The sequence below is a fragment of the Pteronotus mesoamericanus genome, unplaced genomic scaffold (assembly GCF_021234165.1).
Source record: "Pteronotus mesoamericanus isolate MK-2021 breed Mesoamerican mustached bat unplaced genomic scaffold, CSHL_Meso_final contig_1173, whole genome shotgun sequence".
NCBI lineage: Eukaryota > Metazoa > Chordata > Mammalia > Chiroptera > Mormoopidae > Pteronotus > Pteronotus mesoamericanus.
This window is the reverse complement of record NW_026555032.1, coordinates 1008545-1022082: the sequence shown is the minus strand read 5'-3', so window position 1 is coordinate 1022082 and position 13538 is coordinate 1008545. Positions and strand designations below refer to the sequence as shown.

At 42.7% G+C, this 13538-nt stretch overlaps 1 protein-coding gene across 2 annotated transcripts in view; it reads right to left on the bottom strand.

Moving 5' to 3' along the window:
* The window catches only part of ACMSD (aminocarboxymuconate semialdehyde decarboxylase), a 51667-nt gene that overhangs the window by 24609 nt on the left and 13520 nt on the right, over positions 1–13538 (bottom strand). The window contains exons 3-6 of one of the 2 annotated variants that reach the window (XM_054582078.1): positions 9961–10057; positions 5811–5860; positions 4192–4428; positions 423–516 (exon numbers count right to left, since the gene is read on the bottom strand). In XM_054582078.1, the coding sequence (XP_054438053.1) occupies positions 423–516; positions 4192–4428; positions 5811–5860; positions 9961–10057 (478 nt within the window). Of the gene's footprint in view, positions 1–422; positions 517–4191; positions 4429–5810; positions 5861–9960; positions 10058–13538 lie in introns of those variants that run through there. The other variant, XM_054582087.1, reaches the window with a different exon arrangement.

Sequence of the window (13538 nt, the reverse complement as noted above, 5' to 3'; positions counted from 1 at the left end):
TGGGTGGTGTAAGGAGACCTTCCACTCCTAATTCCAGAGTTCTCATTTGTAAGCACTGATGCTATTATTGGCTTCTAAAAAGTTCCATTTGCCAGGCACGGTTACTTATTTTTGGGAGTCTTTGTAGTGAGGTGGTTTTGGAATCAGATTGATCTGGGTAAATTCCATTCTCACGTATGAACTCTGTGTCTTGGGAAACTTTCCTAACCACTCTGAGAATCAGTTTCCCAATTTATAAATGGTTATTTTAATGTCAACCACATAGAGTTTTTTGTGGATACGATTAAAATTAAATGAGGTAGTATATACAGCATCCTGTTAATAAGTCTTACTTTCTCTCTTTGATTTAATAGTGTTCCATAGATTTGGAAAAAATAAAAAAGATTAGATCCTTTTTTTTAGACTTCCAAGCTGACACAAACCTACAAGCCAAGGGAGCCAGTATTTCGCCATCCGTCCATCCATTTGCATGTCCCAGGGGTGCACGAATAGGGAACAGTTCAGCTTTTCAGCTGCCTTCAAAGAAGGGATGAGAGAGAGGGTTATTTAGGTGAGCCAGCAGATACAGGATACTATTTTATGGAAATTGCTTTTCTCTATACTGATCTGAATACATAAACCAAAATATTTTTGAAGTTGTTTCCTGATCTTTATAAAAGAGTCATTGATGAACTTTGCTCCTTCTTGGAAAATAAAAAGGACACTTAGATTTAACAAAGGGATTGTGGATTTACCCTTGAGGTTGATGAATTTAATATATTGTTTGGCAAAACAAGTCACAGGAAACATCCATCATTCAAGTGTTTTGGCTGAGAGCAAAATGTGTAAGGACTGATCTTGTACCTCAAATGCTGGGGAAATTTCCCCTGCTGGTTCCTTCTTGGTCTACTCTTTTGGAAAGACTGCTCAGATTGTATCTTTGGAGTCAGGACTGGAGTGTTCCCTCCCTTCGTTCTTCTACCTGGAAGCCTGAGGATGTGGAAAGTGAGGAAATGATGCACTGGGAGTCAGGGATTCAGGGCTGAACTGGAGTGGGCTGGCCCAGCTGAAGCCTTCTGGTCACCCATAGCCTGATTCTGGGTTGGAATTACTGGGGTCTGCAGGCTCCCACAAAGCCTCAGGAGCTCAGCTGAGTCCCTAAATAGTCTGGTGTGAATGAAATGATTTTAGAAAGGAAAGAGCTCCCAATGCTTCAGTCAGGCATGTACTGAAATGAAGCCCATTAGGCAAACCTGTTCCAGGGCCTCCTGGGAAATGGTAATATCATCTGGATGGATGATCTTTATTCAACAAAATGCTTACTTTAAAAATGTTCCCTCAATAGGCATGAAGTATTAGTGCTTATCAAGGTTCAAAACAGATTTTTCTTAGCACATTTCTTTTCCAAATATATTGGGGTGCTGAGATGACTCCTCCTATCTTTACATATTAATATGTGGGCTAACTAGTGTGATACAATGTGACTTCTGTACATAGCATTTTTAAAATGGAGAAGCAATTCTGAGACAACAGGGGATTCTGGAAGTGGCAGGCAGGGGGTAGATTGGAGAAAGGACTTCTAATTCAATAGGTCCTGAGGAATAGAAGAAATATGAACCTTTTGATATAAATCTGATAATGAATGCAGGCTAGAATGAGAATATCAGCTTCTTGGGGTAGTTTAGGCTTGACAAAGACACTTGATCACAATAGCTCAATGGGATTTGACTCCTTATTTATACAAAACTTGATTCTATAGCCTATGATGGTTTATTTCTATTCAATTCAAATTAACAAATATTTTTGGTCACCTTCTGTATGTGAAGTATTGTAGAGAACACAAACTGAAGTCATTTATACTCTCAAAATCACAATTCATATTAACTGAGAAATTACTGTGTGCCAAAGCTGTTATAAGACTTGTACAATTATTAGTTTAATTCTTTATGAAATGAGCACTTGTATTACTCCCATCTTACAGAGAAGCAAGCAAAGGCAGTTAGAGGCTAAGTAGTTTTCTCAGGTCTTGAGGCTGATAAATGGTAGAGGCAGGTAGTCTGCCACTACCATCCTGTCTGCCTTCTACTTAGAACAAGTCCTTTTTGTGCCTGAAAACTGACATGAATGTGTATTTTTTGGGTTCACTCATTAAGAAGGGAGGTCTAGGAAATAAGGGGGACAGTCAGATGCTCTGGAGCTCCAGGCTGACCTTAAAATGACAAAGACAACTTGGCCCATGGTAACCCCTCTTATTTGTTTCAGCCCATGTTATTGACGCAAGTTACAGAGTAGTGAGGCTGGCAAGTCTTGCTATCCAAACAAATGTGCCGTCAGCCCCGGGACCCTGGAAGTCAGCTGGGGCCAGGCTGCTCTCCTGAATCCCCTCAGAGATCGCCAGCCCCCAAACAGCCTAGCTAGAATGATGGATGGGCCAAGCAAGGCACACAAATGAAGATACTATCCATCTGGACCCCAATCAGCTGCTGTTGCTTTCTGAGCCCTTTAGTAATTCATAAACCAAATTCGAGTGAATTATAAAATGATTTGCAGCTGAAGGTTTGCTCACACTGTGCTGAAAAAGCTTGGATGAACAAGTAAATAAATCTTCTTTCAAAGCTCATTAAAGTTTCTAGAAAACATTCGTTCACTGCATCAGCTCAGTCACTGCAGCCAATAAGCTTTGGGGAGTTCAATATTTAGAGGAACATTAAATCTTTCAGGACAGTAGGAGGCTGTTGCAGTTCCCTAACCGGTGGGCAGTGTTCATAGATACAAAAATGGCAATTTTTTTCCATGTAGTCAGAGCTCAACAGATGATAATAAATGAATAAATATCAGTGATTATAGTGCCTGGTGAGTCCACCATCATCTATTCAATTCATTATTGAAGATTTTGCATTTACATTGAAAAATAATAGAAAACAATAGTATCATAATTCTAGGAGGAAAGTAAACAATTAAAAAATGCTATTGAATATAGAATTATGCATCTTGAATCCTGGTACTAAGGAAAGCAGATTTAGTTGCAGAAAGAGCGGGAGGTAGAGGAAGACTAATGGAGGGGACCGTGGAACTGTGGACACCTCAGTTGGATACTTCAGAAATACATGGTACTGAGTTTTTGGAAATATATTTATTTATACAATATTTTAGATATTGAAAGTTTAGACAACAGTATGATGCATATAAACTCACCATCTAGTTTCATCAAATGCTAACATTTTGATGGCATCATTTTTTGCTAAGTAGTTTTATCATATATTTTCAAAATATAGGGTCTGGCAGAAGTAATGCCTGCTGAAGTGTGGCTTTATTATTGATTTATTATTTATTATTATCAAAGACAGCAGTTTGAACATTTCACCTAAAACATCATATATTGTGCTTGAGTGTGATATCGTTATGTTACAGAATTAAATGCTTATGAGTTTGTAATAAAAGATTGTGTAATAAAAAGGGGACGTTATTTGTGCCAGACCCTGTATATGGCTTAAAAAGTATCTTAGCTGAGGAATGATTAAATAAATAAAAAATATGCATATATTGGAATGTTATGCAGTTATTAAAAAATCATGCATTAAGAGACTTTTTATTTAGGGTGGAAATTCTCAATTAGGATACAAAAATCTCACATATAGTGGAATATAGATATAAATAAATAAATATAGATATGTGCAAGTAAAAAGCAAATGAGATATACTACAGTAGTAGTTATTTATCTTTGGGTGGTGGAATTATAGGTTACTTTGGATTATGGACTATGTTTTTCTTTTTACAGTTTCCTGTATTTCCCACAACTTCTTCAAAATTATTTTATTATTTTGGAAAAGAAAAGTATTTTTTTCCCAAAGCAAAAGTAAATAACTTTTGTTTTTAATATCATTAATATGTTTCTTTTGCACAGTTGCTGTGATAAGGGTAACATTTTGGCTTCCAAATGAGAGATAAAAAGGAGAACATGGTGGATAGAAAGAAAAGAGATTTCATGAGTTAAGTCAGGACTGGCCTAGGAAGCATTTCCCCTCACCCCTCTTCTAGAGGAATGGCCCACTCTTCTTGGGGAGCTCTTTCCAGATTTGCTCCTACATCTCAGAATGTCAGCGGTTGTCTGTCTCTCTCCCTCCCAGTGAAGTGCTGCGTTTATGTTTTCCCCCCCGCCAGCGCCTGGCCCATCCCCGCTGCAGGTTCCCTGCTGGAGCACCATACACTCACTGCGTAGACAGGGAAGAGTTCCTGCACGTTCAGGTCCCACTCGTTGATGTGGGAGCCGATCTGGACCCCGGGGAAGCCCAGCTCTTTCACACAGCGCTCCATCTCCTTGACAGCCAGCTCCGGGGCCTGCATGGGCAATGTCCCCAGACCCACGAACCTCCTGGGGTGCCTCGCTACGGTAGCAGCTAAGTCGTTGTTTAAAAACTGGCACAGGTCTAAAGTGTCCTGAGGTTTAGCCTGGTGGAGACAGGTAGGAGAAAACCATATCATTCAAAATCTACTTCCTTTGATATTTACTCTGAACAACACTTTTCCTAGGTTAAATCACTTGTCACTGTCAGGGGCTTGTCTATGCAGAAAGCTCAGGGACAGACTGAGATAAGCACTTGCTGCAGAAGACCCAGAAGCCAATCGTTGCAAAATCATTGCAGTCATTGCAAAGCAAACTGCTAGTATTGCTGATGAATTAGAAATATTGAGGCTATAATTTGAAGGGACGGACATGATTACTGGGCCTGGCATCCCCACCCACTGTAGAAAGGAGTCTGCAGACCTGTACACCTAGGCACCGCCTTCCCCCATATAGGAGGCGGGGCCTGGCCCCTGCCTGAGGACACCAGGGCACCTCCTTGTCACTCTCATTTTGAGATGTGAGGGTGTCCATACACCTCTCCTGTCCCTGTTTCTTCTCTTCCCTCTCCTTCTTGTTGGCAGTGACACTCACAGTTATCCTAGCAAAACGCTGATACAGATGAAGTTTGCTTTCTCTTCCCCTAACTTCTCCTTCTTCATTGATCTTTTTTCCTTTCAACATTTCACCCCACTGCCAGGAAAGTTGGTATTCTCCTGCAGTCCCAGTTGTCTAGTCAGAATGATACCCAATTTGATAAATTTAGACATATTGAGGCCTTAAGGGCATTTTTAAAGTCACGAATCTAATCACAGGAGCAATAAAGACCAAATCACTAGTACTGGAAATACAAGTACAGGTGGGTAAAGTATGTGTGAGCAGGTGGTATTTCCATTGCTCCTTAAATCACAACGCAAGTGACTACTAGTTCGAGCAGGTGCTTAGTGCAACCCCAGCTATGCACAAAGCTTTCCTTCCACAGGCTCGCAATTGTGCCGGAAACTTTTAGCACTAGAGACTTAATCATTTGGAGAAAAGTATCCAACTCCAGGAATCCTAGTTTGAATCATCTATTTCCCGGGGAGAGGCAACCTATCAGGCCATCATTATTGTTTCCACATCAAAATCATTGTCACCTCAGAATAAATTGGCTTGTTAATTACTGAGTAAGGCACTGCATGGATGAGCCATCAGACAAGTAAGCTCTGATCGAAATGAAGGTTGGGTGTGGAACTGCGCTGTCCAGTGGAAAGACAATGTGAGTCTGTCCTGGTTACTGTACTGGACCATGTGGGTCTAGAGCAGGCACAGGACTAAGAAGACAGGCCTGGGAGGGCACACTGCAGTGTGAGAGGCTGAGGGACCCCGCTGATCTCTAATGGAAAGAAGTGGAGGGGAGGGGAGGTAATGTCAAGACATGGGTCGTGTACCTACTTGCCAGACATGAGCCTTTGCCCACCAAGGAGATGGTTTGAAGTTTCACACTCACCCAGTAGCTAAACATGACAGGAACCGTGGAAAGGGCTTGCAGTGTCACTCCTAGACACAGATACAAAGAAAGGCAAAGCTAATGAGAAGAGTACCCAGACACTCCTTTTGCATTTCCCAGGGCCAAGGAGCCCAGGAATTTTCCACCCCAGCCTCCTCCTGCTCTCTCCTCCATAGCAGCCCCTCCCTGCCCATTTTCTCTCAGGGTCTCTGTTTCAGGCCTCCCTCATTCCTGTCTCTGGTGCTAGGAGGAGGGCTAAAGACTGGACAAAAATGAAGTAATTTATGAAGAACTAATTGATCCTTTTTGTCAAGAGTTATTTCCACTCTCCTTTTTGTGAAGTTCTATTTAAGCAAGACATCTCATCAATTTTTTTCAGAGCTTCTCATCTCCGATGATTCATGACTAAATGTATTTCTCAGCCACTTTACTTCAGCTCCTTTGTGGGTCTGGGTCCCACTGTCTGGAATGTTCAGAATGGGACCCTGGATTTGGCTCCAGAATGCCACGTTTAGCATTCCTAGAATCTCTTGTCTTCAAGCTCTTGGAGCTGGGGTATCAGGAGAGAGGCTGCCAAACCGAGGGTGGCTGCCCTTTCCATCATACCCACATCCAACCCACCAGCAAGGCCTGTTACCTCCACCCCAGTTCTTTTTATCCACCCATGTATCCCCGTCCCCTGCCACTGCCTAATCCAGGCCACCAGCATCTCCTATGGGGACCACTGCGGAGACCTCTGAATGGTGGTCTCCTACCACCATTCTTGTCCTTCTGTGGTTTGTTCTCCACTCAGAAATCAGAGTGATGTGTAAAACTTAGATCAAGTCATTCCCTTACTCAAAACTTCAAGGACTTCACATCATACTAGAATATAACCCAGACTTGAACACGGTCTGCTAGGCTCCATACAGTCTCTCCTAGGGCTCACATAATCTTTGTGGGCTTCCTGACTGTCCTTTAGGCCTCTTTCTGCCCCAGGACCTTCGCATTGCTGTTCTACATGCCTGAAATGCTTTTCTTTTGGCTCACCACAGGATGGGTGCCTTTTTACTCTAAGGTCTGAGTTCAAATGTGACCTACTCAGACAGGTTTTCCCACTATTTTCTATCCCATTTTCTATTCCTTCCCTTCCCTTCCCTTCCCTTCCCTTCCCTTCCCTTCCCTTCCCTTCCCTTCCCTTCCCTTCCCTTTCCTTTCCTAATAATGATTACAGCCTGTCATTTCTATACTTACTTGTTTATTCTGTGCTTCCCCTACTCGAATGTAAACATTACATGAGCCTGTCTCTCCATGCCATAGCACCGGCATCCCAAGCAGTGCTTGGCTCATTGAACATACCCAATAAATGACAGACTACAGCTTTTGATAAGACAGTATTTTTAAACATTGTCACTAGATATGATTTACATTCATTGGTTGGTATCAAACAGGTAATTTTCAACTGTAAAAACTTTTACATTTAATGTAAATATTTTTACCTATATTACTCTATTTCATTTCTCCATTTTATAGATTAGATGTAAGGCCACACATTTTGAAAGTGGTGTGATGAAGCACCTATCCAGCCTTGTTCCTTCCCTACATCCCAGTGGCCATCCCTTGTCACAATATTTCATATTGGCATAGTGAATTGTATTATTTGTGTGTTGGTTGGTTTGGATACATACTCTTTGGTCTCTGGGAACAAAAGGGGGAAAAACAAGTCTAATCCAATTAGAATTTATATTTTTTTTAAAATAGGGGTTTTAACAGTATGACATAGCACAAAGTTTCTCAAACTTATTTAGTGATTAAAATTGAAGGGTTGCAGAACATTGTAAAAACAAATTCGTAGGCCCTCCTTTGGAAATTCTGATTTAGTGAGTGGGGCCTGAAAAAAGTTTTTAACCAGTACCCCAGGTGATCCTTATCCTGAGGGAGATTTGGGAAAAGCTCTTGTGGTGGAACTGGAAAGATAGCCCTAGGTAAAATCTTGGCTCTGCTGTTACTAGCTGTGTGATCCTGAGCAAACCCCTTACACTCCTTGCACCCATAGGTAACAACAGGTATAACAATGCCTGCCACTTAGAGGTACTGAGAGAGGATTAAATGTGAGCAGGTGTGCAAAACCACGAAGGGTTCCTCTTGGGCCTCTTAGCCTCCGTCCGCTAAAGGACTGAGCTCCCATGCCAGTCCTCACTCGGCCTGGATCTCTCACCAACACCGACCTTCCTGGGTCTGTTCTAGAACAAGCTTCAACAGGAACTCAACCTAGTTGAGGACTTAGGAGACACTTACATGTATGTTATCTCATAGTTATTATTTTGGTCTTTCTTAGCTCTGTGTTGGCTCTTGTGCTGAAGTGACTCAGGGGCTGCCAGTTACATTTTCCTCCCTGTGAAGATGGCATGGATTGCTGGAATCTTCTGTGTTCAGCCTTCATCATTTTGTTTTCTTATCTTTGTAGAGGTGGTAGGATGTAGTTGTTAAGCCCTTGGGGCCGGACTGCTGGGGTTCAAATTCTGGTTCGGACCCCTACAAATTAAACTGTACGATTCTGGGCAAGTAGTTTAACCTCTGTTCCTCAGTTTCTTCAGCTGTAAAATGGGCATGATAATAAATGCTCCCTCCTAAAGTTGTTGCTGGGATTAAGTGAGTTAATAAGTGCTGGGTGCTGAAAAGAGTGTCTGGCACAAAGTAAATGCTCAGCAAAGGATATCCATGACTATTCTCTCAAAGACAGCCAGTGAATGAAACGCACAGCAGAAACCTAAGGAGACATCCTTCATTTAAACCAACACCAGTCATCTGAGTCTCATTTCTACTAGTTTTCTCCTTGAACATCAGGGTGGGGGGTGGGAGGGGGTGCGAGGGGGGTTAGGATCTTTGTTCAAGCTTTACTTTTAGAGCAAAGCTTTGCTCTTTGCTGTAGGTCTGAGAAGCTTGCTCTTTCTCCAGCTCCCCTCCCACCTCCAGATACTTCTAGAACAGGAGCACAGAAACTGTGTTGTGTGGAATGGTCTGCAGAGGTGCTCGAGGCTTCTGCTAAGTTCGATTTAAATGCCATGTAAATATATGTTTAATTATTTTAAAAAAACCATGAAGCAATTCCTGGCCTAAAGTATCCTGGCCCAAATTCTAGAATGCCAGAGACCACTTCCCCATTTGGGGCTGACAGGTTAACACATTTTGTGCAGATTTTAGAATAAAATGTCTCCTGCCCTCTCTGTGTATTTATTTTAACTTCTTATACGTTTATCTCTGATTAAGAAGGTGGTAGTTCTAAGCTGCTCTTTCATTCCTGGGTATGAATTGTTTGTGTTCTGGTTTAAGTCTAGACCACTGATGTTAAAATTTAGGCCTGACAGTGTTGTAGTGGTGAGCTCCCCGTGAGCACTGTGCGTGTCCAGAAGGCTCTGCATCTTTGGGTGGCACAGTCAGCCAGGCAGAAACAAGTGAAAGCACACTGTGGCCATCATACCATATTTTGGATAGTCTTTAAAATTCTTTTAAATCATGGAGACTTGTTTGCTTTTTAAATAAAAGATAAGGAATGCAAAGCAGTTCTTAGAAATCATTAGTGATTCAGCTTGGAAACAAAAATTTCCCAATTCTCTTCTTTCAAATTTCTGAATTGGTTTTATTGTAGACTATTCTGAGAGTATGCTATTAACTTCCTTTTTAATTGCTCTCATTTCCACCCATTATGTGTCAACAGGGACTTTCTGTGTACTGTGCTCTGAGACAAACTATAGAAAGAAATTGGATCCTCAATCTGACTAAGCAGGAAATTAGCTTCTTTACTCTGTGAATTCTAATTTTTGCTGTTTTAAATGACTTTATAATACTACTATACATTTGAACTTACAAAGCTTTAAAATAATAAAATAACACTTTTTATGATATAACATTCTCCTTTAAAACAGGGTATACCTAGTTTTTAAATATTTTAATCCACACTAAAAGCATTACAGTGGCAGGTCCCATTTTCCCGCCAACGCCCCCCACCCCCCACCCCCCGCAGTGAAACTGGAGCAGTCTGGCCAGGCGGAGAAAGGGCGCTTGGAAGTGACCATCATGTAAATCCTGTAAAGTGGCCAATGGACTTTTGGGAGAGACATGGCTTTTATATCAGATGTAATCACTGGTAACATTTCTTATTTGTAAGTACCTGTTTGGTCCATTTCTTTAATACGGACTTCTGGATCCCAGCAGTTCTCTTGGACCACCCTGAAAACCTTCCCATCTTTCAGCATCTTTGCTTCTCCCTGGGGCAGAAAACGCGCATCAACAAAAGCTAACCTGAGTTTACTTAGATTAATCCTTGTTTGTATGCTTTGGAACTTGGTTTTCCCATAACATTTTTAGGGGTGTTTACTTAATCCTCAATGAAGTAGAAATCTGTTCATTTAACAGAACCCAGCTTTTCATCCTCATGCCTTAATGTTGTCCTGGAATTAAATTAATATTGGCCAAGAATTGCCTCTCGTGTGCCCTCAACTGGGGACCTGGCCTGCAACCCAGGCATGTGTCCTGACTGAGAATTGAATCAGTGACCCTTTGGTTCACAGGCCAGCACTCAGTCCACTGAGACACACCAGCCAGGGCAAATTTTTTCAACCGCAAAACAACTTCTGTTTTCCCCCGAAACTTTCAAAAGAAAACCAAGTTTCTGTTTTTAATTAAAGAATTCATCAACCAATGATCATCACCCCAATAACCCACTTCAAATATACCACTAACATTTTTAGGCTATAACAGCATGGTGTAGTGGAAACTGTGGTATTGCTGGCATCAGGAGACCTGGATTCTATGTCACTTACCCTCCCAGAACCTCAGATTCTAACTATAAATTAAGTGATGTCTAAGGTTCTTCCCACGATGGTGTGATGTGTCATTCAGATTCCCTTTCAGGAATGAAGGTCTTATTCTCCCAGCTGCTGGGAGTGCTGCTATCAGACAGCTCTTGGCTATCAGCCCCTGTGAGGAGATAAGAAAACTGCCACAGCTGAGGAGAGCCACCTCCCTCACAGTCCTGCTTCACTTCTAGTGAGTGGTTGACATGGAGGTATAAAGGCTTCTCTGCATTGGCCCTCTTGGGACACCCTGGGACAACTTGGGACAACTATGAAGGTTATCTTTCAAGATCCTTGCAGGGTCATCTGAGACCTCCATTTAGACTACATTACAGCTCAACTTTGCCCTGTGTTCTATTCTGCTTCCTTTTCTTCCCTTCCACTCATGTCCATGCTAAGAGAATTTCCTGACAAACTTCCTGTACCCCAATCTCTGCCTCAGAGCCTGATTCCCAGAGAACCTAAGTTGTGACACTTCTGATTCTTAATTTCTATTCTAATACCATCTGTGAATAAGTTGTAATATGGATGGTATTTCAAATGTCTAGGACCGCGTGTATCATTAAAAATGTATTTTCAAACTCAGTATTTCACATAGGATTTCCATTCTCATTCCCTTGCCCCAGTGCTCACTCAGGCTATCCCTCTAGATCACACGAGCTATCATGTTGCTTGGGTTTGGGTGCAGAGTTGTCAGAAATGGCCCAGACACTGTCACCAGGAAGCAACCTCTGTTACCACTCTTACTTGCACATTCCCAGGTTCTGAAGGACAGCTCCATGGGAGGGGCTACTAGGACAACCTTTGCTCTCCCAGACCTGCCTGTCCTCCTGGCTTGGTTGCTTCTGTCCTTGATGCTTGCATTATCTTTCTCATCCCTTTGAGATGACATCATTTTTTTTACTTCCTTCTGCCTGACACGTTACCATTCAATCCATTTCCCAAAATAATTAATTCAACCTCCAAAACAGATCCTAAATGGTTCATTTTCCTCCATCTCCACTGCTACAGCCCTGGTCCAAGTTCCATCCTCTTTCACCTGAAGGACTACGCTAGCCTCCAGCCTAATCTTTCTGAGTACACTTTTAAAACCGTAAATCAGGGCTTTTGGTTAACATGGTGGCATAGGTAAATGCGGTACTCTCATCCTCCCACAACAACATCAAAATTACAGAACAATCATCATTTAGAGCTGCCTGAAATCTAACTGAACAAAAGTCCTACAACTAAGGATAATAAAGAAGCCACATTGAGACTGGTAGGAGGGGCAGAGACACAAAAGGGACTAGTCACACACCCACTTGTGGTAGATAAAAATCAGGAGGCATATCTCAGCTATGGGGGTATCCCCTGAGAAGTGAGGGGTCCCCGGCCCACACCAGGCACCCCAGCCCAGGGTTCCAGTGCCAGGAAGAGAAGTCCCCATAACTCTTGTCTGTAAAAACCAGCAGAGATTGTGGCTGAGTGAGACAAAGGGCGGCTGGAGTTTCAGGCAGTTTGTCTTAAAAAGCCCACACTGGTACTTACTCAGACTCACTCCCTAGAACTCTAGTGCTGGGGCAACAACTCAAAAGGCACCAGAGATATACAGGGAGGAATTGAACTGTCTGGCACCATAGCTAGAGCTGGAGGGTCAGCTTTCTCTCAGACAGAAGTGCTGGCAGAGACCATTGTTCCTTTGATGAGCTCTCCTCCAACAGAGCAAGCAGCCCATCACCATATCTGAGTCTCCATCATCCTGGCTATCACCGACTGTTCTCCCCACCATGGTGATTCACTGAGACTCTGCCCTATCCAATTTTCTGGACCATCCAAATTGTTTCCAGTGACTTTTTTCATATGAGTGGACTGGCTTCAGACTTTCCTGAAATCTTTCAAACAAGTAGCACCTGGCCTCAGCATGCCCATACCTCTCACTGAGTAGCCCCTGGCCTGGCACTAGTGGCAGCCAGGCTTGGTGCACAGCTTGGCCTCTCCTGGGCACCTCCAAACCCAGCACAAGTAGCATCCATCTGCAAACTGCTTTGTAGCTCATGCCATGTGGCCCTGGGCAGAACACAGGTGGCAGCTAACCTTGGCCTACACCTCCCAGGAGGCCCCAGAGCCAGTGCATCCAGTGGATAGCTTCAGACCACATCAGGGCACCACCACACAACCCCCTCCACAAGTGGAACACTTAGGAGCAGACTCAGAAGGCACCAGAACCCCACTGAAGCAAGTCCTGCTCTTTGGGGTAGGCCCTGGCATAGCTGATCCTATATGGTGGTCACAGCCAGTCCTTGTAGCCAATCAGCCTGGGAGTAAATCCCTTCCATTGACATGCCAGCAGCAATCAAGTCTCAACTACGACAGGAAGGTGTACACAGCCCACATGGTGGGGGGCACACAGCATGGGTGTATGGGAAAGGTATGCCACTGGACCTTACAGGACACCTACTATATTAGGCCATTCTACCAAGTCTAAGGGATGTAACAGCTCTACCGAATACATAGAAACAAATACAGGGAGGCTGACAAAATGAGAAGAAAAAGAGATATGTAACAAATGAAAGAACAGAACAAAACTCGAGAGAAGGAACAAAACAAAATGTAGTCAAGCAATCTACTAGATGAAGAGTTAAAAGCACTGATTATAAGGATGCTCAAAGAACTTAAAGGAAAAGTAGATAAACTTAGTGAGAACCTCAACAGCATAAGAAGGGACATGGAAACCACACACACACACACACACACACACACACACACACACACAAACCCGGTCAGAAGTGAAAGATACACTAACTGAAATGAAGAATAATTTACAACAGTAATCAGCAGTAGAGTAGATGAAGCTCAGAATCAGATCAGTGACTTGGAATATAGAGAAGCAAAAAATATCCAATCAGAACAGCAA